Source organism: Engystomops pustulosus, chromosome 7 (genome assembly GCF_040894005.1).
Source record: "Engystomops pustulosus chromosome 7, aEngPut4.maternal, whole genome shotgun sequence".
Lineage (NCBI taxonomy): Eukaryota > Metazoa > Chordata > Amphibia > Anura > Leptodactylidae > Engystomops > Engystomops pustulosus.
In genome coordinates, this window is record NC_092417.1 from 78,932,882 (window position 1) to 78,959,484 (window position 26,603).

The 26,603-nt window shown below is 41.5% G+C and overlaps 2 protein-coding genes across 3 annotated transcripts; one reads left to right on the forward strand and one right to left on the reverse strand.

Moving 5' to 3' along the window:
* Nucleotides 1-744: 744 nt before the first annotated feature.
* On the reverse strand, nucleotides 745-11,394 carry COTL1 (coactosin like F-actin binding protein 1). The gene is made up of 4 exons (XM_072117039.1): nucleotides 11,109-11,394; nucleotides 10,794-10,876; nucleotides 3,940-4,097; nucleotides 745-1,952 (listed from the first exon to the last, which is right to left on the reverse strand). Exons 1-4 carry the CDS (start codon nucleotides 11,183-11,185, stop codon nucleotides 1,842-1,844), a joined length of 429 nt encoding a protein of 142 aa, XP_071973140.1. The 5' UTR covers nucleotides 11,186-11,394; the 3' UTR covers nucleotides 745-1,841.
* A 29-nt stretch (nucleotides 11,395-11,423) lies between these two features.
* Nucleotides 11,424-25,935, forward strand: KLHL36 (kelch like family member 36). 2 transcript variants are annotated; one of them, XM_072117036.1, is made up of 5 exons: nucleotides 11,424-11,655; nucleotides 14,876-14,953; nucleotides 16,603-17,676; nucleotides 18,236-18,393; nucleotides 21,140-25,935. In XM_072117036.1, exons 2-5 carry the CDS (start codon nucleotides 14,894-14,896, stop codon nucleotides 21,687-21,689), a joined length of 1,842 nt encoding a protein of 613 aa, XP_071973137.1. In that variant the 5' UTR covers nucleotides 11,424-11,655; nucleotides 14,876-14,893; the 3' UTR covers nucleotides 21,690-25,935. The 2 variants fall into 2 exon arrangements, with proteins under 2 accessions (XP_071973137.1, XP_071973139.1); XM_072117038.1 differs by lacking the exon at nucleotides 11,424-11,655 and adding an exon at nucleotides 13,765-13,872.
* The last annotated feature ends 668 nt before the right edge of the window (nucleotides 25,936-26,603 follow it).

Genomic DNA, 26,603 nt, shown 5'->3' on the forward strand with positions numbered 1-26,603 from the left:
TGCAATCAGGATTGACCACATATACACCACATGCATTGAAAAAAATCCACAATGGGAACTTGAAATTTGAGAAATCTCATAGAATTCCACATGAAAATATATGTGCAATCTAGACAAAGTTGTCACAGCCCTTCCCATCATAACACTCATAGGGAAACAACCAGTTTCTATATCATGGCTGAGAGGTTATTGCAGCTTTGTTACTGATATTAATTATTATAATACAGGCGGTCCCCTACTTAAGAACACTCGACTTACATACGACCCTTAGTTACAAACGGACCTCTGGATATTGGTAATTTACTGTACTTTATCCCCAGGCTACAATAATCAGCTGTAACAGTTATCACAGGTGTCTGTAATGAAGCTTTAGTGTTAATATTGATTCTTATGACAACCCAAGATTTTTAAAATCCAATTGTCACAGAGACAAAAAAAAAGTTCTGGCTGGGATTACAATGATAAAATATACAGTCCCAACTTACATACAAACTCAACTTAAGAACAAACCTGCAGACCCCATCTTGTATGTAACCCGGGGACTGCCTGTACTATTATACATTACATTCAATTTAATTGAATACATTATATAGTCATGAGCACAACATACCATATAATACAAGTATAGCTAATGGATATATTAATGCTTCTATTGTATTCCATTATGACTACAAAATTGCAACAGCTAAGACCAGAACAACTTATACTTGTCACCCTAACTTCAAAAAAATACAAATCAACACATTATGGATACAAAAAGTTTTTTTTATTCAAGTGGTTTTTCTGAGCAGTGATGCATTTCTGCCATCCAGTTCACATGGATTAAGGTTTCATTTACCCAGATAATTCACATTCTGGGGTCAAGAAATAAAGACAATTTTAAAAACCTAAATATTTGACTATTTAAAACATGAATCGTATTTGTGGCTTTTTTTTGCGTAAACAAGAAATGGCAGCAGATTCCAGTTCATTTCAAAAGCCAAACCATCACCAGCCTACAAAATAACACTAGCGTCTTTTAACTTTTTGCATGGTTTGGGTCTTGTATCGTGATATGTGCCAGATAGTATGATAGTGAACATTGGCTGCAAAATGTAGGGTAACTCGGGTCAATCCTTATGATGTACAAGCAATGAACAGATGGTTTGTTTTATCATTGCTGGAATGTTTATAAGTAAAAAAAAGTTCTCCAGTCATATCTGATTTACTGCCCCCTATGTATCTGCAACGTCCCTCCTGTAGCATTGCCACATAGATTTCATATTACAAATAACTTTCTTGAGTATAGGGCCACCTCCTACACTGTATAAGTAGTGGGAATACAGGTGACTAAGTTCTACAATTATAATACTGTCCCCAATGGGTGGAATATGAGACAGGTTTAGGAATACATTTAAATGCTGGACATTGCCATTGTAGAAAATCTTTTGTAGATCACGGATTGTTTACACACAACTTGGATCCTTTATGCACAGACTTAGAAGGATGTCTGCCATTCAGAAATCTACAACATACAAGGGGCGATAATGCTGGGGGAGGATATGTGATCTGAGATGCTTCACATGGTAAACCCCCAGCGGTGCTGTCTACAACCACTAATCAACAACTTGGCTGGTGTTGGAACCTATGTAAATGGGAAAGTAAGTTGAGCAGAAACTGACCAAAAACAGGGCACATGCCTTCAGAGCAATTAGAATGGCTGGCGTGATAGCATCATCACTGGAGGTACCGTGCAATGGAGGCTGGACTGGACAGCAAAAAAGGGAGAGGTTTATGCAAAGAAATAACCAGTTCTTATCATAGTTTCCAGTTGTTTTCTTTAAGACGACCTCCCCCACAGCTTATTCTGTCTGGGCATCGTAGTTGGCACCTCCAGCCTTCTTCAGCTCCCCCTTAATGTAGTTCTCATCCAAGTCTTTGTGATCTGTGATTACCAGTTCTTTGGCAAAGTTCTAAGAAAAAGAAATTGAAAACAATTCTTATTTTTTTTAAGTATTGACTTAAAGGGAACCTGTCACCAGGGACCTAATTTTCACTAAAGAAAGGCTGCAAAAGCCCACTACAGCTGCATTGCAAATACGGTATATCTTTCTGCTTTATCTAAGCAATTACATTACAATATAAGTTTGTGTTATAACCTACCTTGCACCTTGACAGAAGCCTCTGTGCAGTCCAACCGGTTGGGCTTTGATTCCGATGCATTTAAAAAAAAAAACATGTGACTTGTCTGTACTGCAGACTGCTCAGCTCTTAGCCCCCACCTTTGTGCACCTGTACAGCTCCTCCCCCACGGATGTCAGCTCACCAGGCTGTGACCTCTGTGAAGGAGCAGGAGGGAGGAGCTGCACAGGAGCACAAAGGTGGGGGCCAAGAGCTGAGCAGTCTGCAGCACAGACAAGTTACATGTTTTTTGAAATGCATCCAAACCAAAGCCCAAACCCTGGGACGTCTCAGAGGAGTTTGTCAGGGTGCAAGGAAAGTTATAACACACAATTATATTGTAATGCAAATTCTTATGGAAACCAGAAAGGTATATTTTCAATGCAGCTGTAATGGGCTTCTGTAACCTGTCTTTAGTGAAAATGAGGTCCCTGGTGACGGGTTCCCATTAAGAGAAATTCACATTATCCACCTTCTTTATCCATCGTTGTCATAATATTAACTGATCATGCCCTGAATCACAGGTCATAGGCCACTGCTATTCGGTACAGATGATGAGAGGTAACATCAGAGAGTTACAGAACAATTCAGCACACACAGGTTAAGCTTGATGAACATTGAAATAAGTGGTCTTCATTCATACATTCCGTTTATAAGAGTGCCACAACTTGTAAGATGTGCATTACATTAAATTAATGGCAAAACACCTACATTGTGACATGAAATATAGGTTGGGGCATGCACCACATCCACCCACAAGGGCCACAGTTCACTATTTTTATACCTATAAAAATAGGTTCTCAACCTGTTTAATCCTGATAAGAATATCTCAGTGTGTGAACAAAACACATTAAAGATTAGAATGCAACATAACAATTAGCCCCCCTTAGAAGGCACAGCACAGATGCCTGTTTGTTCACATCTGAACAGTGGTTGCTATTGACTTGTGCTCCATACAGAGAGGTTTCATTATAAATCCGTCCTCCTCTACCCACCCAAAGTGACCTACGGCTGAAGACGTCAAACTGGAGCGCAGCATATGGTGGTCACATGGCTCATAGGGACGCTTGTAGTCATCTTCTTACTGCGCCTGTGTCATGGGTGTTCCTGTGATCCATGTCCCCGGTCCACACCAGCAGCAGCTTTTCTCACCTGTCCTCGGCAGTCTCCACGCTCCGACGCGCGTGTCCTCCTAGGGCGCACACTCTTACTTGTTAAATATCTGCCCCCTTCCTGTGTCCCCTGCCGGATCTTTGTGTCTCATGCCCTAGAGAAAACTTTTTCCTCATGTCCTGTGCTTTTATTGTGATTTCCCGTTGTGAACCTGGTTCCGTTCCAGACTACGTTCCTCTGCTGCCAGCCTTGACCTTCTGCTCTGCCATTGACGTTGATCCCGTGCTGCCTGTCCTGACCTCCTACCTGTCCCCGCCCACGAATCTGCCTCACAATTCTGTACCTTGCCTTGGCCGCCCATGCAAGCAAAGTCGTGCCTATGGAGCCACCTGGTGGTATCTGGTAAAAATCGTGTGCCACTCGCTCCCAGATGTCAGCTTGCGTCATTGCTCCCGGTGGTACAGTGGGTCCACTACCCTTGATTCTGACAGCCTGTAAGCCAAACCTGAGGCTTCCTGTGTGGAGCAGTTGTCCCAGCCATGCAAATAGTAATATTGTAAAAATTTTCACCTCTGATCTCTATAACCCCACAAGAGGTGATGATGAATCATATCTTTTCAGTAGTATCAGCCACATGTGGAGCTCATAAGCTATAAGTATACATACTTGGACAACATCTTTCACCAGGGTCTTGTCTGTTCCGATCTTGGCTCTTTGAAGTCCACTGACATCTTCACCAATCCAGGTGATTAAGGCAAATTTCACCCTCTTGCTCAATGCATCCCCAGTGGTGAACCTAATGTAGGCAAACTGACGAATGTCATCTGTAACCAGGAGAAGATGGAGATGGTGAAATCACGTGTGATCCATTACATTGTCTACATCACAAGAGTATGTTCTGCATCTAGCAGTCTACTCAGCGTGGAAATACAGAGTGACTATATGACTGCCATCATAGTTCCCCTTGGCCTACTAAACAATAAAGCTCCCTGAACAATATGTCACTTCATGACAAACAGAATGATTATTCAGGAATTTGCAGAAAGTAAGGTACTTACTGAGGAATAGAGTAAAATACAATATCATTGACTATAAAAATTCTTTTACCAAAATCAAACAATTTTAGCAAATAAAAATCTTAAAGGGGGGGGGGGGTTCATATATCTTGAGTCTGGATATTTGCGCCTGTCTTTTTGGTTTGGACTTGATTGAGTTATCGTAGAGGGTGATAAATTGGGCATCTATGTCTCTCAGATGTTGTGAGCAAGGGTTCTAATCTTCTTTCTGTGGAGTTTTTTTGAGCAAACATTTGTAACATTTTGCCGCCACTGTGCAAGAATTAGCAATTTTTTCAAATGTCAACATCTGGATTCAAGATATATTAGTCACAACACTGGAAAACTCAGTCGTTGGAAAACTTTGTTGGGTGAAAATATAAGAGAAAAAGAAGGGGAAAAAGATACATGACCACCATGGAAACCAGATTAGAACCAATATGGCCAATATGATTTGTGAAATAGGGAAGACTTTAATTGAAAACTGTTAGCACTTCAGCACCTGTTGTCACTCAGCTTTCCGAGAAAGAGATTAAGCAATGGATTCTTTCTTCCTAAGCAGAGGACGCTTGTTCAGGGTCACAGTGACCAGCAGAATAAAATTCAGCACCATTGTACATTACTGTTAATTGTTTCCTCTAGATAGAATCACAAGGTCTCATGTGACAGTTCTAGCACCTTGTAACTGCTACTCTAACATTTCATGGGTTATAGTAGAGAAATGTAGAGACAGGAATGAGCAAATCCTATCCCCCACCCAACACTGTGCCCAATCTAGTGAGGCCTGCAGCTCGACTGGCAAAGACAAGGCCTCGGAAGTTCAGGCTGCAGAGCAACAGTTTTGTCACCAGTGATGGTTATCAATCCCATCAGTTGTCAAGAATTGAATATACAAAGAACTACAGCTGTAGAACATGGATTGGGGCCGTTTCATTGCAATAACATCAGGTAAGGAAAAGTGTCAGATGTGAACTTAACTTTGAATGAGTTTTTTTTTAGAAAACTGGATTCTCTTACTGGGTTCTATTACATTCAATGCAGTAATCAGGAGAGATGATCACGGATCACCTGCTTACAACGAACAGCAAAACAACACCATTCACTAAATGGACAATGAAGATCCAGAAATCCCCACACTCCCTCCCCCCTGGACAGGGGAGGAGGAGAGGAAGATTACATCACTGAGAAATCTTGTATCAGCTCCTAAGAAGTCTCTCTCAAGTTGCAGAAAAGCTACTCTGGAAGTTGAATCATTGTTCAGTCGGAGCTTATGCCACTTTTTAACTATTCTAATTCTTTACCATTTTCAGTATCTCTGCTTGCTGACAATGAATAAGGCCATTTTAAAAGCTGACACCTGTCCCCCCTCTCACAGTTGCTATTGGTAACAAACAGCAACAACAAGGAACTTCTTGACAATGGACGTTGGTTTGTGCTTATAAGTAATCGGTAAAAGGATCAAAAATTGTACCATTTTGCAACATTGCGTACACAAGAAAAAATAAAAATGTTGGTTTTTAAGACATGGTCACATGAGAAAGATTATCGGTAAGGAGATGATAACCCCAGAACGGAAAGGTCAGCATGAGGATATGTCCTTGAAGGAAATCCTGTGTGATCTGTGGCTTTAGTAGACTGTGCTCCATGACCACCAATGTGTGAGCTATAGCCTCCAACCACCTCTCAATATCTGCTGTATACAAGATGACAATTTAATATGCATAATAATCCTAATCAATGAGTGATCAGGACATGACAAGCTGCAGAATATCTAAAAACTACGCTTTGCCTCCAGGACAACCAGCAAGATATGTTCCAGAGATGTAGATGTGACTACAGAAGACATGATGTAAGATAAAATAGGTTGGTGAACATGTATAGATATGGTATATGACCTTATCAGATAAGCAGCAATTCACAGAATTTCCTCTACAGATAGATAGACATTGACCCTGGTCATTCTATTCCCGGGCCTGCAGAGGTCTACAGGAAGAGTTTCACTGACTTAGAGCCAGGAAGTGTCAGCAGAAAAACCAGCAACTGCGACAGAATATTTGGGGAAGGTAAATATTGTTACAACACTTTCTGCTGTATTATACATACTGGTATATATTTAGAGAGGAACTGCTGATATGCTTCTAGGAGCTGCTTAACAATTTTTATGCTGTTGGTTTAGTACATTATGATTGGTTAGGATACACACTCTTTTGGGATGCAAAAATCACAGGGATGGGAGATATTAGAGCATTTATCCTACAGAGATTTCACCTGCAAGGCAAAACCTGGAGTGACAGTTAGGTTGCGGTCACCACATGGTGCTTTTTTAAACATGTTGTAAAACACATGCGTTTGGGTGGTTTGAATTTTTCTTTATTTCAGGCATCTATTAAAATGTTACCACGGCTGCTTACACTTCCAGAAATGAAGAACAGATTGGAGCCATCGAAACGCATGGTAACATGCAAAACGTGTTTTTAAAATGAAGCATTTTGCAATGTGCTTAAAAAGTGAAGGACTGATACGAAATGGTAAGAATTAAGGCCTGCGCTATACAGCACTTTTTGTAGTGCTTTTTATTGCTTTTAATTATTAAGTGACATCTGCAGCCCAGAAGATTGCATACAACTCAATCGATTAATTTGGACTGCAGCTATAACCGAGAGTTGCAAAATTTCACTGTGTAATCCAAGCCTTATATTGTTTATTGTTTTTCATTTATTGTTTTTATCGTTTATTGTGTGTGAAATGTTATATTGGTGAGAGCTGTTCTATGCTTTGCTGTTTCTATCAGTATAGACTTTGAATAGGTTGACATCTGCGTAGCCCATGCTCCATTCTGACTCCTACTAGCTGTAGTTATGCTCTCTGGGGGTAACAGGGGACCAAGGTTATTTATTCTGAGAAGATTTGGGAGTGCTTCTGGTTGTACCATCAGTAATACAGCATTAAATACCTATCCAGGAGACAGTTGTTACTTATTTTTGCTACAAAAACCCTTTAAATTGTGCAAATGGACAGTTCACACACTAGACAACCACCAGCTGGGAGGCAGAAATATAGCGTCTATTTAGCTTATTAGACAGTATGAAGAACAGATTAAGGTTTTGCAACACAGTCTTTTAAGCAACAGGAATTGGCAGGGGAGGGGACATTGAGTCCCATTTCTGTCCTCCTGATTGACCCATTCAAACAACCATGTCTTAAAAAACTATAAAGCTAAAATAAGTTGAATAACCAGCGACAGAGAAAAGCATACTTATGCAAATGCACACCAGGTTGTTTTTTTAGCCGTAGCCACTCTTAGCATTATATGCTAATCAAGTATCTGCACTTTTTCCATTAATCTGTATGAAAGCTGGATGAGAAATGGAGGAATGTCAGGGAGCGGCCCGTGTGGACCTGGAGCATGTCAGAGCGTGTCACCTGCCGGCAATATCCAAAAAATGAAGTAACAGTTTGTGTCACAACAGTTATAAAGCCATAGGATGTGGTTACTTCCTTGACCCTGCATCATTAGAGAGCCATTGTTATGGCCGCTCTTGTAATCCCTCCCTTCGGCTATGAGTCTAAAAGAACTTGTTGCAAAATCCAAATATCAGAGCGAAATTCAATCACTTTACATCAGCAAATACGGGGAAAGAAAGGGGCGAGGTGGAGCCACCACTGCCACTGGATGAAGACAATGAATATGTTTTCTGTGAGGAACAGGTGATATTTCTGTCCAAACACAGCAGATAAACATGTTCAGCCTCTTGTAGCTGTGGTCTCTGGGGGGAATACCACAATTACATGGTGACAGTGCCATAATTATCCATCAGGTATGTTTGTCATTGTGGATCTGGCCTTCCTATGTTTCAAGAACTGGCAGAGATTAGTGAATTTACCTCCTTATTAGGTTGTATTTTATCACATATCGTTAGCAGACACCTTTACACCTCACCCCATCTTTCCAAGTTGTCCATTCACTGCGAATTAGCTGATAGGATGGGTATCCAAAATGTGGATCTTCAGCTTCAAAGAAAGGTTAAGTTAATTTTTGCCCATGGCTGTCAATGGAGATGGAAGGGGAGAAGGATACAGAGTGACATAACGGCGAACTGATGACTATTGTAAGTTATGTAGAGCACCCCACTGCTTGATTTACAGTATGGGCACATTCAGACATCACATTTAAAACCAAATGAAAAAATACATCGGGGCACATTGCCGGTCCGAAGGCTGCACTTTCGCTGGGTTTTCTGCGATTTTTCCCATTTGGCGCTGATTTGCCCCGGTTTTTTGGCACACGCGATCCGATTGTGGTGCATTGGCGCGGGCTTGCATGCGTCAGAAATCGGGGGCGTGGCCGTCGGATAACCCGATGGATTCGGACAAACCGTGGAATTTAAAAACGAAATTGTGTCGCAAGACATGCACTCACACCAGGAAGAAGAAGGTGAACTCTGGCGGACCTCGGCGCAGAAGTGACGGATGCAGGAACTCGGGCGCACAATCTTAGTGAATCGCAGCAGCTCCGAATCCTCGTCGGACAAAGCACCGCGGGATCGCGACGAGACCGGGTAAGTAAATCTGCCCCATCAGGTTAATGAAATCACGTGATGTTCTGTCCATGGAATCTGACAAGCACACGTTCCCGATTCCACACACAGAGCATGTCTGTGCAGCCGGCCTCACCCCTATTAAACTTGGAATATTGATTCTACATGTAACTTGTCAAGCACTAAACACACAACACTTTCTCCTTCTTCTTTTCTTTAATTGTATATTGTCTCTTATTAAAGATTCATGCTAAAAATGTATTTCTTTGTGTTCTACTGTGTGTCATCTCTTCCTCCTCACTGTCCTGTGTCTGGCTGCAAGGTAACTGGCTGGGGCAGAGAGATAGTGCCATGACCCTTTTCAGTTTTCCTCAGCGAACATAAAAGCAGAAAGCAATTTATTCCAACAACTGTATCTTTAGGAGCAGTAACCTAAGGTTGCATTAAAGCTGCCTGTCACTTGAGAGAATTTCTGGATATCCTTGGATAGGATTTAATTTAGCACAACGGTAATGGGAATGTTCAAGTGCAACCTGAAATTAATTATCAGACAAATTATACTTTTTCCACATCAACGAATAAGGACATGGACGCAGTCAGAGTAAGAATAGGGAATTGGAGAAAATCTTACTCTAATCTTTATCTTAATATATATCTACCTATCTCTCTCTCTCTTATATATACAGTAGATACATATATATTAAGATTTAGCAAAACTCAATTTGACAGGGTATGTGCTATAGCTATCTATCTATCATGGTTGCAAAATTTAGCTTAGATGACAGCTTAGATTTGCAGTGGATCAACCTTCACCAACTTCTGCCACTGAATGAATGACACTTGTCAACAGAACCTAGCTGCTATTCGGCTCAGAAGGAAATAAAAGAATCTAGAAGTGAAACTGTATGTAGTTATATAGTATACAGTTATAACTTCATATACCGTAGGTATATAATTAATTACAAAATGCATTTGTCACTTCATTGGTTGAATTACACAAATACATTTTTTAGTTGCAAAAGCAGTCACACCCTATTGGAGGAGGATACAGAATAATGCCTGCAGGGATATCTTTATAGCTAGAAGAATGTGTTGCATAACTCTTTGGTTTCCTGCAATAAATCAGAATTTTTTAAAGGTACGTGAAGTATTGATAGATGCTGATTATCCCAGCTTCTGTCATATGACATGCTGGGACTTACAGTTATACATAAACAGTCACAGCCATCACCCACAAGGCAATACACAATTCAGATGAAATTAAATACATGTATGGAAATTATACTTCATTCCTTATCAGAGATATAGAACAGAAAGAAAAATAGGAAATAGACATATATAGACGTACTATATAATATATTCAGTAAGGTAATGTACAATTATATAATGTATTTACATTACAGTATAGTAATACATTTGGTCTTGTATATTAAATAATATGTTACTATACAATAGATTAGGTATAATATAGAATACAATGCAGAATAAATGAATGTGTAATAATGCATCTGGCCCTGTTTTCTCCGTTATAAAGAAGTTACTATATAGTAACACAACATGCCCTGTATACTGTATATAATTCACTGGATACAAACACATCTATCCTACTTTATAACACATCCTGTATGTTACTGTATAATAATACATCTGTCTATGCATGCAGTATATTATCTCTGGCCCTGTATACTGTACACCCTGTATAATTCACCCTTCTATGTAATATTACATGTACACTGTATCAATGTATAATATAACATCTGACACAAAATGATATGTAAAGGTTATATTTGCTGATCTCCAGCAGTCAGGGCAGGGCTGAACAAGTCCTGCACATTATCATATCCCCACATTCCAGATACCTGGCCGCAGGTGATGCATATACTCTGGCTGCAGGACACAATGTGGGCTAGGAAAAGAGCCCCCTTACCTGTGCAGGTGGTCACAAACTCTTCATAGCTGGACCCTTGCTCTCCAGGGACGATAATGGATCCATCGTATTTAAAAGTGACCCTTTAACATACAGAGAAAACCATATGGATGTGTTATACAAAGGTATCAGAATAAGCTAGGACTACACACAGCTCTGCCACTATAGGCATGAGCAAGTCACAAATAACACAGCAGATGATAGGGTTACTATGAGAGTGTAAGCTCTTCAGACAATGCACAAGTAGAACACTGCTGCACACAATGTAAAAGTTGCACAAGGTTCGAGAGGGTCCATGATTCCTGTAACACTCACCAGCTAATGCCATTGGTGTCATCTCTGACCAGATTGTAAGCTTCTCTGCACGATTCCTTGTCAATCTTAGTTGCCATGCTGGGGGCTACTGCAAGTTGTGTGACAGACCCAGAAGAGGAGATGGACACAAGTGCCCCCGGTAATTCCTCTAATACAGCTCAGGGCAGGTTGGTGGCACAGCAGATGCTCCAGTGAGTAGAGCTCAGCAGCCGCTTAACCCCTGTGTTCCCAGCCTGGGGATGGGGCAGCTCATTCTTTTTCTTCTGCAAAAAGGGGGAGGAGCCTCCTGCCTGTAAAAAAAAAAGAAAACCTCCAGGGCTCTCCCCGTGCAGTGCAATGGTTTCATCTGCTTCCTGTACGGTGTCTGCCGAGCTGCAATGCATTACTGGGATATGCTGATGCTATGAGACACAGGTGTCCCCCAACACTGCACCCCCTTTCTAGTCACCCCATGTTATGCCCGTGACCCCCTGTGCCTGCGCCTGTCGTGGGGGAGGGGTCTGCATGCCCTGGATCAGGAGGAAGATGAGGGACCCCTGAGCAGCAGGTAGGGGGCACTGCAGTGATGGATGGGGGTACTGTATGTGTATGTGGCTTCTGGAAGGATTACTATGGGAATATAAGGAGTTGTGGTCACTAGTAAATCATCATGCACAGAGAGTCGTCCATGGGACATGTGTTCTGCTCTATGTTACTGGGGGCCCCGGCACCCCGCAGTGTTTACACTGTGCACAATAATATACCGAATACTAGGCCGGTATGTATTTATTACAAGTATTTAGCGCCATCTGCTGGCGGGCGCCTGGAACTACACTACCCGTACTCTTACATACAGTACTCTTATATACAGTACAGTACCTTCTATTTCTACACAATATTACATATCACATGATATTCGTGCAGTATGAGGGCTAACTCCCACCGACATCCAGCCATGGGGTTCTGTGGGGCAGCACAGGTTACCTCAGAGAGGTCCGTCATTCTTGGCAATGCTACAGTCATCCTAGGGTTCCCACAGCAACCGTGAACACAACAATATGTTTGGAGCATAACCCTGACAGAAGGATTTTACTCATCTTGATGAGAAGAAAACATTAGATAAATGTTTAGGAATAACCGATCATTTACATATCAGCTGGGACCTGACGGTCTGAAAATGCTCCCGCTATATCTCTAGGGTGAGATTAAAACACTGTTTTAGAGCCTCTTTGCTCATAATCATACTCCATAGAGGCGGGTAAGGCTACAAACGCCTCTAGTGCTTTGTCTTTACAGGGGTTTTCCCACAGATCACTAGAATTCCCCGAGGTCATACCCCGAGGTGAGCTTGTCCGTTTTGCTGCATTCATCTCTATGGAGCTGATGGAGATTGCCTGTTGGTTCTATACCTCTCTCCGCACAGAGAGTCAGCAGATCAGCCTTGCATCTCTTTCTGTACACCTCTGCCATCTTAGCAGTGGTTTAACTTGCAATCAAAAGATAAAAAAGAAAAAAAAGGGGGGACGGAACTGTTTTGCACTTATGCTTATTGACTGACAAATATGTGTGCATGTGGCCTGTGTAGTATCCTTCTCAAGTATTCTCCAGCCCTTGATTGGGAGGGATAATTTCTTAAACCAAACACTTTAAGCCTTAACAGTGTAAAAAAAAAATTAAATATCCCATTACTAAGCCAGCTCTCGCTCTAAGGTCACATCAAGGGGTGCACTTATGCTAGAGAGCCTCACACTTTAGTATATAAAGCCCCCCACCCAACCAAAGATGGCACCTTTGGTCAAAATGTTACTCCCTTAGCCCCTGCACTGAAATCTTCACTGCCACCACCTACACTTTTTTTATTAATTTCTAAAAAGAAGGCAATTAGGCTCCTGTCTGCATAAATCACTCAACAATTTAGAAACCCAAATTATATCCAATTAGCTATAAGATTATTGAAAACAGATAATGGTAATGCTATCTCTTTAAGTTCTTTAAGGCTACAAGCAGATACTTATTCAGTTTTAAAATTTTAATACGCAGATGTGCAGTGCAAAAATAAAACATACAGTTGTCAGATGGCTTCAAGTTCTATGGCTTCAAGAACTACATACAATACATACAAAAAAATGAATAGCCTTACTAATAAACAGAAGCAGTTATTTGGCTGTGGAGAATCAGTGGAAAGATTGTCTGGACGGTCCCTTCATGTGATGATGAATTCCTGAAAAGACTGACCAAGGGGATTTCTTGGGCTTGCTCCCACCCCGACTGTGATTTTACTGAGAAGAGGATGTTCTCCTGCTATCTTGATACAAGGATGGTATAATGGTGCAATTGCCTTTAAGCAACTAGCGCCTTGTTATCTCTCATTTCAGGAGGTTTATGTCCAGGAATGGTGTTATGTGATAGGTGATTTAGTGGGGTTTTTGGAGGCTACCTACTCAAAATTTGCATTGATGATAGAGCCACCAGACCCTATCCTTTTAGGGGGCTCACAATTATGGATTATGTCCAAGTGATGAAGAAATACATGATTTCCTTTGTCTCAATTGTTGTACTTTTGGCGGAAATGAAGCTCAACCAAGATAATTAGACCTTCCTTTTATACTATGCACAGGACACCTTGGGGCAGATTTACTTACCCGATCCTGTCGCTATCCCGCGGTGCGTTGTCCAACGTGGATTCGGGTCCGACGCAATTCACTAAGATCGTGCGTCCGAGTTCCTGCATCCGTCGCTTCTGCGCCGAGGTCCGCCGGAGTTCACCTGCTTCTTACAGGTGCATGTGAGTGCTTGATCTTGCGACACAAAATCTTTTTTAAATTCCGCGGTTTGTCCGAATCCATCATGTTGTCCGACGACCAACACCCCCCGATTTCTGTCACGTGCAAGCTGGCGCCGATGTGCCAAACTCCGATCGCGTGCGGCAAAATCCTGGGGCAATTTTGCGCATATCGGAAATATTCGGGAAACCCAACGAAAGTGCGCCATTCTGTCCCTTAGTAAATGAGTCCCATTGAGGCACATTTACTAACAACAATGCAAACTGCACTATATGCAGTTTGCCTGTGTAATGTGCAGGGGGCGCCAGATTCAGGATTTCTGCCGCTCGGTCTGCATGAATCTGGCACTCCCTGCACTGCTCCAACAGAGTGCACCACTTTTTTTGGTGCACCTTTAACATGGGCCGACACATTTCTGTTGGAACGATGCACGATGACTAGTGTAGCCTTGCCACAAAAAGGTTGTATGCAACACAAATGTGGCGTGGACACTTCTTAAATACCTGTGCCAGCAGTCTGCATTGAAAAGAATGTGCAAAGTCCAAAAGAAAATTGGCGCACGGCCCCTAGTAAATGTAGGCCCATTGGTCCGAAAGGTGAGAATGGCCTCATTTTCTGCACAAACATACTCTACATTGAGGCCTTTGAACTCCATGTCCCCATCTCCCCCTTCCTGCCAGGTGTCTGTCTCTATTCAGATTCTATATTTGATTTTGGAAGAAAGGAGGACTTTAAGCAATAAATTATGATCATATATTTTACTCTTACCACAGAAGCATTCACAGAATGTTAATGTGGTGTGGTTGGACATGGCGTTGTTTTCCAGAACACTACTAATAATTTGTTTTACTTTGTATAAAACATTTACACATGTCAAGAAAAATTGCTCAAAGGTTTTTATAATATCATAACAATTTAATATATGTGTATGGGGCCTTTATACCTTTGTATCTAATGTTTTACATCTTCTGGAGGCTGCACTGACCAGTAATTTTCTACTTTTAGGACACTGGCTCAGTAGAAATGGAAAGCTCAAAGCAAACTAGAGTTTCCAGACCGCACAAGATCAGCGAGTCTTCAAAGGTATGGATGCTTGTGAATCCTGTCTAAAGTTAAGGCTGGCTGCACACGAATGTTGATTTCACACATTGCACAGGACTGGAGTTCTTTCATTATACAGAAATATGATGCAAGGAGTCCCTGTCTGCACGCCAAACTTCCGCACAGGTACTCTAAGAACTATTACATTGGCAGCGCTGCAGTTCGTCTGGCAGACAGGGACTACTAGCATCATATTTCTGTAAAATGAAAGGAGTCCCGTTCTGTATGTGTACCGTCTGTAAGATTGGAGAAACATACAGGTCCGTTTCCATGGGCTGCATGTGTTCTTATAACTTTAGATGAAGCCAGCAGACAAGAGAAGAAGTAAAAAGACATACACTGTATGATTTGGTACATAATTCTACACATTTAAGACAACATGTATCTCTTCCTTATACCACCATTTTTTGTCTCACTTTAGACAAATCATTACTGTGCCATGATGTTGCTTTTTTCATTGTTTCAGAACTTTTCATTATACAGTAATGTTATTGGTTTTTGCTTGAATTAAAATTTTTTGAAGTGTATCCATCATTTGACCAGTCCACCATAAACTATGAACCATTAGCCTCCTCAGTCAGTTGCTCGTCAGATCTCGTCAGCTTCTTTTTAGCTGGGTAGTGTGGATAGGCTGAAGTGCGTCCTGTTTACTGCTGTATCCTGAAATATGAAATAAAAAGAAGCTGACAAGACCTGTGCGCCACGACTTTCTTCCTCTTTGGACCATTCAGCATTGCTGATCCCCTGTGCACCACTTAGAAGTGTGTCATCCAACAAGCTTTTCTACAGGTGCTAGCACATTGTTCATCTTCTGGTACCTTTAGTAACTTAGTACTTTAGGACCCAGGTGCTGGGAGAAGGATGTGGCTAGGAAGAGCGATTTGGCAGTATGCTGGGGAGAGACCATGGGATCCTGGCTGCCATGTAAGGTATCGGACTCCCACCACTTCACATGATAAAATTCAGCCAGCCAGCAGTCTACTAATTTTTGTTTTTGAGAGTCATGTGATCTACTTAATGATACTAGAATAGGAAAAAGGTTGAATAATAATAATTCCTTTATTTATATAGTGCCTACAGATTATGCAGCTCTACACACAGCTTGCCAGATTAGTCCCTACCATACCTACCAGTATGTTTTGGAATGTGGGAGGAAACCGGAGGAAACCCACGTAAACATGGAGAGAACATACAAACTCTTTGCAGATGTTCACCTGGATGGGACTTGAAACCAGGACCCCAGCGCCGAGCAACAAGAAATATCACATGTCCAATGTAAAAGCAATGCTTAATGCTCTATTAAATTCTGCTGCAGCCATGACTAAGGACACATTGTGCGTTTGAAATGCGTTGGAACCTGCAAGCTTTTGTAAAGTTTTTATGTTTTTATCAAGTTATAGAATTTAATAAAGCATTAAGCATCGTTTCTAAATTGGACTTGTGATCTTTCCTGTTGCTGGATCAACCTTTTTCCTATTCAAGTGATCTACTTACCTCTGGCGTTACAGTCTGTGCTGCTCACTTTTAATTAAGGATCAATGGGATTTCCAGTAGTGGGAAACCTAATGTTTTCATACTGTAACTGATATTGTTGTCTTCTTTAAACAGAAACTCTTTCTCTGTTCACACAGTTGTACCGATGGATCGACCTCTCCTGTTTCATCCTTCAGAGACTCAATGATCAGAGGCAGAGTGGACACTTCTGTGATGTTGTACTGGTGGCTGATGATCAAACAGTGCCAGCCCATAGGAACTTTCTGTCAGCGTGCAGTGACTACTTCAACTCCATGTTCACCATAGGCATGAAAGAGGCACACCAGAAGGAGGTGGAACTGGTCGGAGCCTCCTTCATAGGTCTTAAAGCTGTTGTCGACTTTCTGTACACTGGTGATCTGACCCTAGACGGAGGGAATATTGATTACGTTCTGGAGACTGCCCACCTTCTACAGATCTGGAAAGTGGTGGACTTCTGCTGTGAATATTTAGAGAATGAAGTCAATGAGGATAATTATTTGTACCTTCAGGAATTGGCTTCCATCTATAGCTTGGAACGTTTGGGCTGTTATATTGACTCTTTTATCCTTCGCAGTTACAGCACTTTTAGCTTTACCACTGCTTTCCTGCACAACATCCCTTTACAGAAACTGTGCCAGTATCTGCTGAGCAGTCAGGTGCAGCACAACAGTGAGCATGACCTTCTGCAGTCTGCACTACAATGGTTGACTCAATGTCCACAACGAGAGACTCATTCTTATCAGGTTCTGCAGAACATCCGTTTCCAGTTGATCTCCAAGAGTGATCTTTTACATCAGGTCAAGCCAGCTATATGTTCTCTTCTCCCCAAAGAGTCAAACTGTGAGTGTTTGGTGGAAGAAGCCATCTACTACCACAATAACGTTGCTGCACAGCCCCTGCTCCATAACATCCGTAGCACTTTACGTTTTGGAACAGAGCGCCTTCTCTTTGTAGGTGGAGAGGTTTCTGAGCAATGTCTTGAGTTGAGTGATGACGTTTACAATTTGGACATCGAAAAGGAGCAGTGGATGTCCGAAACACAGCTTCCCGCAAGGAGGAGTCACCATTGTGTCACTTCTCTAGGCAACTTTGTTTATGTAGCTGGAGGAAGCTTCTCAAGAGACAATGGTGGGGATGCCGCATCCAACTTGCTCTACAGGTACGATCCCCGCTGGAGTCAATGGATCCAGGTGAGACAGTGTTGCAAAGGTCAAATTATGTACATGTAGCTGCACCTCTCCCTGCCACCCACACAAAACAGGGTGGCAGAGTACAATGTCCCGAGTCCCCGTCTCCTCGATTCATTCTCCAATACCCACCTGCTCACGCCCCTGCCTATGCTAACCACCGCAAGCAATTCTCAGTACTCGACCAATGGCAGTGAGAGTGCTGAGAATTACTTGTCGCCGTTAGCTGACTTAGGCATGGAGGGGGTACTTTTATAAAATACTGGAACCATTCATAATGCTGACAATTATTTTAAAACTCATCATTGCCAAGGCTATTGGAACCTGTCATCAGCTAAAAATTATGTTCCTGATGACAGGTTTCCTTCAAAGTGTCCACTTTTTTTGTTCTGTTCTCTGATTTATATAATTCAAATCATTGGCCTATACAGTGTCTCAGCCTCCCTGAGACCAAGGAAAAATCCTGAAAAACATTAAAAAATTAGTAAAGCCTTAGCTTCATAATAGCCACTTCCACTTTGAGCTGCTTTTCATGAATATCACGTTTAATCATCTTTCGCAGGTGGCCTCCATGAATCAGCACCGTGTAGATTTTTATTTAGCTGCAGTGACTGATAAACTTGTTGCAGTTGGTGGGAGGAATGAAAATGGCGCCCTGTCATCAGTGGAAGTCTACTGCCCACAGCTTGATACTTGGACATACGTATCTGAACTCCCCAGGTAAATTTGCTATATATGTAGTAATACCACACATTCCAAAAAGCCTTTTTATCTACTTTTTGTAACTTTAACTCCCAAAAAACTAAAAATGAAAATAAAATCCTTTTAACATTTATTAACTTTTGACTAGTCCTATATGTCACGAAATAAACACAGCAAAAATGTTTGTGGTAGCACACGAAGAAGAAGTTATGGCCTTCAGACCAAGAAGTACGAAAATTTGGATAAAATGCCAGGTCATTAAAGGGAACCTGTCAGCAGAAATTGACCATTAATAAACCACTGTTGTCAAGCAGCTGAACACCTTCCAGATCATGTTACTTTCATGACCCAGTGTGGTGGCATCACCTAGAAAATCTACTTTGAAGTGAGATGTAAATATCTTGTATAAAGTCAAGAAGCGGAGATTTTAACACTGAAGCCCTCAGAAACCCCCCATCACTGTAATTGATGGTCCAGCATCCAGAGACATCACTAACCAGATCTTCAGAGTTCCAATAAATGATTTCAGTCACAGAGGAGGAGGCGTTCAGAGCTCCCCACCTTGACTTCAGTGTTAAACTGTTCGTCTCCTTGACTTTGGTAGTAGTTTATTATGCAAATTGCTGATGACAGGTTCTCTTTAAAGCCTTTTCAGGCCTGGTTATTAAGGAGTTAAACCTCTTCTTACTCAGCAGTTACTGACACTGCATTGTGCTTCTATGATATAAGAGATGTATAAAATGGAGGATTTATTTATTATCTAACTGTTTTGTTCCTTGTCTTGATTAAAAAAAGATATGGTGGAAGGTTAAAGGTGCCCTGTATCTGCTCATTCCATGTATCATGCTTCTGGCGGATCTTCATAAAGGCCTTTGGCTTGCGAGGGGCCCACACCCCATACGCGGGCCCTATATGAAGATGCGCCATTAATCTAAAAAAATCCATACTCGCATTCCGGCTTATTCTCCCTGGCACCGTGGTCCCGTCTTCTCCTCTTCCAGCCTGGGCACATACACTGTAACACGGCGGTGTTGCTGCCGCATTACTTCATAGTTTATGTGCTGCACAGGCAGGTAGAGAAATAGACTGAGCCGCAAGGAAAAGACAAGGGCGAAGAAGCCAAAGGTATAGAAATATAGATTTTTAAGATGGCCCTGCTGCCTGTGGACATTTCATTAATGGGGGGCATCTGCTGTGGACAATTCTTTAAAGGGTGGAAACTGCTGTAGAAATTTAATTAAAAGGCGGGCATCTGCTGTGGAAAATTCATCAAAGAGGGAGGGACTCTACTGTAGACATTTCTGTAAAGGGGGGCCCTGCTGTGGACATTTCATTAAAGAGACGCATCAGCTGCTGGTGGGCATGTCAATAACTTTTCCCATTTTTTTCCCTTTTTTTTGGGGGGGGGGGGGGGGGAATTAGGAGCTTTGGCTTATACACAAGTATTTACAGTATGAGTGGGAGTTCAGCTGCAGAGCACAGAGGCCGGGCCAGGGGCAGCATCCACATCTACTACACTGTCTGGGAGATCTGGTCTGGACGGTAGTCGGGTTTGACGGTTTCATGCATTTAGGGAATGTGATTGGCTTTCCTAAATAGATGGGTTATAAGAGAAGGTTTGAAGTTAATCATTACATTACTTTTATGAACAGTACAAGATTAAGGATATATAGAGTAGTACTTAAGTCCTAACATCCATGTACATGCTGGTTTGGAGGCTGAGGGCCCCTAGTCATGTGAACATCCCAGGGCCCCTAGGACATGTAATCCGCAACTGCGTTGCATACAATAGTTAAATTATTCTTTTGCTATTTACAAATCAATGTCAGTAGATAGTTAGTAACAGCGCCATCTAGGGTTCCTTACTAGATATAACACTACCTGTTTATGAACAGGCATAGTGCCACCTTGAGGTCTTCAGAAGCAGGAGCACCAGCAATCAAGTGCCTATTAAGATGGATAGCTACAGTTCTAACAACTGTGTAATACAATGTACACATTTACAAAATAATTAACCCTTCAGTTAATAGTCTGGGCCCTATTTTTACCCTTGCATACCTTTTTGGCTCCCTCTGACATTGAGCTGGGCTACTACTTCTTAGCTCCTATTAACTAAAATGCTACATGTTTCCTAAAGATAGATCATCAATGTCAGCATTCCAGAAAACTAATTTCCCATATATTAACTTTTTTTGAAGGCAAATGGAAATAAAATAATATATTTTTAATTTTATATATTAAATGTTACTACAATTGACATAATAATAGACAACTTTATTGAATATTCTTTAGTGTTACTAATTTTGCACAATAAACTTTTTAAAGATGTTTTGGATTATTGCATTTCAAGACACCCATCTTTTATTTTCTTATTTATTACTATGACGAATAATTATAATAATAATAATTGTATTACTACTGCTGTAGATGTCCTTATATTTGCATTCTTTTGATTTAAAAATACATTTCATGGGATTTTCACTGTGATTTTATTTTTATTGTACATGTACTCTTATATAATGCAGTGTATTATGCTGTAAGTGGAAAACTGACAGGTATATATTGACACCATGCATAGAAGACAGACATGAGGCCCATGGCTATCTAAAGCCACTGGCACACTGAAGTCATGTTAAGAAAGGAAGGTTTGAAAGCTACTCATTAGACATACCACTGTATGCCCATACTCAGTCCAGCTTTGTGTAGATATTAAAAATATATAGAAGAGGAAAACAATATTTCTTATGCTATCTCTATATTTCAGATTCACATATGGACATGCTGGGTCTGTACATAAAGACTATGTCTACATCTCTGGAGGACACGATTATCAGATTGGACCCTATAGGAAAAACCTCCTGTGCTACGACCCTCGAGCTGATGCTTGGGAGGAGAGGAGACCTATGACTATTGCTCGCGGCTGGCACAGTATGTGCACACTTGATGACAGTATATATGCTATAGGAGGCAGTGATGACAACTTGGAGTCTATGGAACGGTTTGACATCCTTGCAGTGGAGTGCTACAGCCCCCAGTGTGATCAGTGGACACAGGTTGCTCCATTACTTCAGCCTAACAGTGAATCTGGGGTCGCTGTTCTAGACAATAAGATTTATATCCTGGGAGGATATAGCTGGGAGAACACTACTTTCTCAAGAACTGTACAAGTATATGATAAAGAAAGGAAGAAGTGGGTGAAAGGGACGGACCTCCCCAAGACAGTTGCTGGGGTGTCTGCCTGTGTATGCGTGCTGAAAAATCGGCGCTATGACAAAACTAAGAAAACAAAGAGACAGGCAGATAGAGGTCGATGAGGGTCTAGTTACTAGATATACCAAATGGACTGATGAATGTTTAATCTCACCCATTTTATGTGGCATAATGCTATAGGAAAGAGGAGGAAATCTGTGGGCACCCAGTCGTCATCCCTGCCAAGTTTACCAGACAGGTTGAGTGATTCATGGCATCCTCTTGCAATCCAGGATGTGCTGCTCTATTTTAATATCACTAGAGCTCCTGCTCCATGATACTTCCTGTTCAAGGGGACCCTGGAGGGAACCTACAATGATCATTCGAATTTCCCCTTCTTCATTCAATGGTATTGGTGTCCTCAATGTGCCAATACGATTTGAAAGCTCTGGGAGAGCAGGAAGCAGTAAGTTGCTGATTAAATTGCTGTGTTGGCATTTTGTGATTAATAAGTGGGTTTTTGGCTGTAGCTTAGGCACTTGGTCTCTAAAAGGTTGCAGTCACTGCTTTAGGCATTTACACCTAGAATAACAATTTTCATACATAATCTATCCACAAGGTAGGTGAAACATGTATGATTGCTGAGACTCTGCCTGACCACATATATAACCTTATTTTTTCAGATGTGGTATCTCTGGTGAAAGTCATCACCATTAACTGACATGCTCCAGATAAATCCTGAATTGTTCTGCAGAATGCCCTTCTTTCAGTAGTGTTTGAGTGAGATTTTCTCCCCAGTATCAAAAATGCTACTAAATTTTCACTTCGGAGATCTGTAGTGGCACATGGCAACATATCCACCTTGTGTACATGTGCCTTTAAAGTTCCCAGTTTTTTCAAAAGAACCAAAAAAATATCAAATAGATCTTTTACCTATAAAAATGTGACCAAACTACAAGAACTAATCTATTTATCCAAAATGCAATGACAACAGCATGTGATATCTTCTTCAGGCCTTCACATTCTGCTTACCGCATCTCTACTTATGAACAGTATTCTGAAGATAATATGGTGAGTTGATGTACGGAACATTAATTATATCTATATTTTTGGCGAATGCCAATGGCACAATCTTTATGATATGGCTCCACACTAATTTGAAAGGAACCAAGTGGCAGATTTTCAGATTTAATTGAAGTGGTTGAACAAAATTATTCTGTAAGATTTTTAGGAGTTGAAACCATTTTCTACAAATTTCATTTAATGGGGCTCAAGCATAAATGGACAAATGAACAGTAACCCATGAATATCAGCAGATGCTGCGTTTCCTCCTTTGCAATGCTTTGCCAGGGCTTTACTGCAGCTATCTTCAGCAGGAAAAAATCATGACTGAAAATTGCATTTCTTTGCCTTTAGGAGGTTGGCCTCTTTTCAATATCAGCAAACTTGCATGTTGGGTGGTGTATAATGACTTGGGTTGTGCCATCAGTTTTATGTTGCAGACACTCTGTACCCTCAAAATGGTCGCAGCATATGGAAGGTGCAGGACGTTCATGTGATGTAGTTTCTTAGGTGCCTGGCTGTCCACTATTCACAGCACACTCCTTATACCAAATAAAGGACATGTGCAATAGCAACATATTAGTGCACTAGGGGTTGCTGGGTGGATAGTGCAATGAGGGTCCTCCTACTTATTAGTGCTGAGAGAGGACACCAGAGGGGATAATCTGGGGGCTTTGGACACATAGATTTGAGGACTCCATAAGTACCTGGGAGACATTGTTGGATTATGTTGGGACCACTAACAACACAATACCAAACATTAATTGAGTGACAGTACCCTTTGAAAAACGTCCTTAGTTGCTTTTTCAGTATGTTTTGGGTCATTGTCCAACTATACTGTAAAACATCAGCTTTTCTGCATTTATTTAAATGTGAACAGAAAGTATATCTGATTAATAGTGTGGTCTGTTTCTCGTCCATTGAGAGCTCATTTGACCACACGTTGTGGGTTCACAACATCTTCCATATGCAGATATCACACCTCAAATCAACCCAAGACCTTTTACCGTCTTTATTGATGATGGATAAGGGAGGAAGCAGCCAATACAGCCCATCCAATGGCTTCTGAGACAGATGTTTAATTACTTAAATAGGACCTGTCACCCATAAAAAAGCTAAAGTAAGCAGCTCCTAGCGCTATCTCCTATGCAGTAGTGTTACACTGCTAGCATTATTGGAACCCTCCGATAATGCTAGCAGACACTGCTGCGAAGTACAATAGAAATGCCAGACCGGACTCAAAGCGGTCCAGAGTATTCATGGGGGGAAGAGGCAGCACCTCGGACTGCCCCTCCGACTCCATAGGCCGGCGATGACTGCCGAGCTTCACGCCCCTAATCCTGCCCGCTCATTATAGCACGGTCCGGCATTTCTATAGTACTTTGCAGCAGTGTCTGCTACCGTTATCGGAGGGTTCCACTGCTGCATTGGAGATAGCGCTAGGACAGTGGTGGCGAACCTATGGCACAGGTGCCAGAGGTGGCACTCAGAGCCCTTTTTGTGGGCACCCATCACCCCAGCCAAGACTCATAGAATCTTCCTGCAGTTTCAAGGAACTTAAAAGATGCTGCTTTCAGTCATATTTTGATACTGACTTCGCTACTTGGGTCTGTAGGAAGAGGGAGAATTAGACAGGGTCGAATTATTTTTGGAGGACCTCCTGCTGGCCCCACAATTCTCTGTGTACAGAGGGAAACTGGAAAGAAGCTAAAATGATGGAAATTTTCCATCTTTCTACTGTGTTGCTGTCCTCAGGAGGCCAGTATGATTGAGAGTTGTTGAACAGGGAGCAATAAGTTACTGCTTTAACTTTTGGTTGGCACCTCACTGCGCTAGGACCTGCTTACATTGCATTAGGGGGTTTAAGCAGGTAAAACTTTGCACAATGTGATACACAGAAACCTGCAGCACCAGCAAATAGTAATCTTACATCCAAGTTAAATAGCAAATGCTTATAATAATACAAAAATTATTTTTGCTCAAAGAGTTCTAAGCCACGAATAATGCATACATCCCACGTGACCTGCTAATCTACACAGTTGTAACAACTTCGATGTGGCATAAGTTGGTAAAGCATGCTTACCCAAACAAACCGTGTCACACTGCGTCCACCCAGACACGTTTCAGGAAACCAAACCTTCCTCATGGGGCCTTGTCCTAACATGGACAGTGACATCACTGGGTCTTCCCGAGATACGTAAGCACTCGGCATGGCTGTGGGAAGAGATGCGATAAACTGCATCCGCTCCATATAGCCGTCCATTGGAAAGTCGGCGCTTGCTACTTCTTCTCATCCTGCATTTTGTGACGGATAGTATGTTTAGTGGCCAGAGAGACAACAACTATGCCTCTGTCTGCCACTACTTGTCAAGTGTATACGTCAGACGCTTTCCCAACGTATAGACTTAGCATATACAAAGAATGTGATGCGAACCCAGCCTTACATTATTACAGAGCGCTGCTTCTGATGTTTTGGTATAGACCATTTGCTGCAACTTCCTTTATTGATCTACTATGAAAATGCCACTAACAGGGCATATTTATTCAACTTGTGATCCCTGCATTTATCCAACAGAGGTGAAGAATGCCAGGGTAAGACCTTACTGAAACCCTGCATAGATCTACTGGATCCTAGTGTATCAAACTAATAGTGCCAAGCTACAGCAGAAAAATCCCTTTTTTATAGCTGACATATGAGAGTAAATGGCCATGCATGGCCAACACTATTTAGTTTGGTTATTATAGAAAGTCTATACATTTCTCCAAACCTTTGATGGTGTTAGCCATGATATGTTCTATAGTTGCTGCACTACTCGGATTCAAGGACTTTTGCTTCATTGCTGCCTATATCTGTCTAGAGACAGATATAATTAATCACCAGACTGACATCTCTTGGGCTTCCTTGTGCAGGTTGTATTTTAGTTTTAGTGGCATATTCTTAGAGGTTTGGATACAATGAAATCTGAACTTATTGATACCTATAATAACTAACCATACAGATATGCTGACTTGCTCACCTTTGGTAATAGTTACTCACAGACTGGTTATAATAGTCATAATGATCCTCATCAGAGGTACCATTAGTCATGTGACAGACAGTATACTGCAGTACAGGCTTTTGGTTGCTTGTGATGCTTTGGACCGTGCACTGTACTATCAGCATATTACCATGTTATGTTGGTGCATCTACTTATCATTGCCTATACGTGTTTATGTGTAGACTCCCATCTTTTACTAGCACAATTTCCAGACTGAGTTTTATACTGACATTGTTTTCTTGTCAGTATTTTATGTTATAAAAAACACTGAACCCTCAAAATGCATTATGGTCCTTTGTTGATTTTTTTTGTCTTTTAAGGCTAGCTGCAAATGAAGGTGCTTGGTTCATGGAAACAAACTTGTGTGCTGGTCAGATCCCACAGACCAAGCACCATGCAGTGGATGGGAATCATTGCATCAGAGTGGAATATGATGCAAGAACTTCCTGTGTGCATCCCTGGACAGCAACGTGTCATAATCCCTAGAGCTTTACAGATCATAGGTTACTTATACAAAACAAATTTAGACAGATCAATAACCTGGTGTAAAACCCTATGGAGTTTGATGGCACTATATAAAGATTATCATTATTTAACAATAAGAAAGTGGGGTGACACAGGAGGTAGCAGTGCCATTATAATACTCCAGCCAATCTTTATAAGGTATCAGAATAAGGCTACATTCACACAATGTTGTGACTACTATAGGCATATGTTGGGGGGATTCCTGACCCATCCTTACAATCAGGGGTTAGAATGTATCCTAATGTATAGTCATAAAGTGGGATAACTTCTCCCTCTGAAAGCAGGAGGAATAGTGAATATGGTTCTGGGTATCTGCCGAATGATGAAACTGTCCCTATATGGCCAGTTACTTCAATGGAGATCTCCATGTTTAATTTTTCTGATGCAGTTTTTGATGTCCAAACCAGCAGTGGA